The sequence below is a fragment of the Cynoglossus semilaevis genome, unplaced genomic scaffold, assembly GCF_000523025.1.
Source record: "Cynoglossus semilaevis isolate Cse_v1.0 unplaced genomic scaffold, Cse_v1.0 C18958222, whole genome shotgun sequence".
In the NCBI taxonomy this organism is placed as follows: domain Eukaryota; kingdom Metazoa; phylum Chordata; class Actinopteri; order Pleuronectiformes; family Cynoglossidae; genus Cynoglossus; species Cynoglossus semilaevis.
The window spans coordinates 1-660 of NW_007589920.1; the positions used below are offsets into that span (position 1 = coordinate 1).

At 46.2% G+C, this 660-nt stretch overlaps 1 protein-coding gene across 1 annotated transcript; it reads right to left on the reverse strand.

The window, feature by feature from the left end:
• Nucleotides 1-3: 3 nt before the first annotated feature.
• Nucleotides 4-653, reverse strand: LOC103399544 (endothelial PAS domain-containing protein 1-like). The gene is made up of 2 exons (XM_008338220.3): nucleotides 500-653; nucleotides 4-316 (listed from the first exon to the last, which is right to left on the reverse strand). The coding sequence occupies exons 1-2, from the start codon at nucleotides 607-609 to the stop codon at nucleotides 4-6; spliced, it is 423 nt and encodes a 140-aa protein (XP_008336442.3). The 5' UTR covers nucleotides 610-653.
• Between the last annotated feature and the right edge of the window lie 7 nt (nucleotides 654-660).

Below are 660 nucleotides of genomic sequence, written 5' to 3' on the forward strand. Positions count from 1 at the left end.
GAGCTACTTATAGTCCGGAAAATAACGAAAGCTGTGAACAAACAACAAACATCCAGCAGGATTTACACTGACTACAATACACTGTATGTAAAAGGAAGGTGACAAACCAAAGTCAAGAGGGATGATCGTGTCCCCAGGTGTTGGGGCAAGTTGGGCCAAGTCCTCGGGCTCCTCTTTGAATTTGGTGAACAGGGCGTCTGATGCCTCTTCTGTCACACCTGCACCTTCTGAATTGAAGAAGGTGCTCATGTGCTGCGGCTTAAACAGAGACTCTGTCTGCTCCAGGGAGAAGATTGTGGACTTGTCCTCAATGTCGCTGTAGAAAGACAAACAAACAGCATGTCACAAGTCATCAGAGTAGAGTAAAACGTGCATTAAGTCCTAGCTCACAACGTACTGATCTGATTTTTTTAGTCCTACTACGAGCTATTGATTTTACATCTACATTATTTTACGCTGCGTGGCTTACAAACAACAGTAGCATGGATGACGGATTTACCTGAGGACATAGTTAATGCACACAATGCACTGGGGCTGGGAGTTGCGACTGTTGTAGATCACGGTTCCGTGAGTTTCCACCCAGATGTAGCCTCCAGTCTTGGCGAGCATTCGGTACTGACGACTCACTGCTTGCCCCTTGGAACATACTGAGGATAGAGT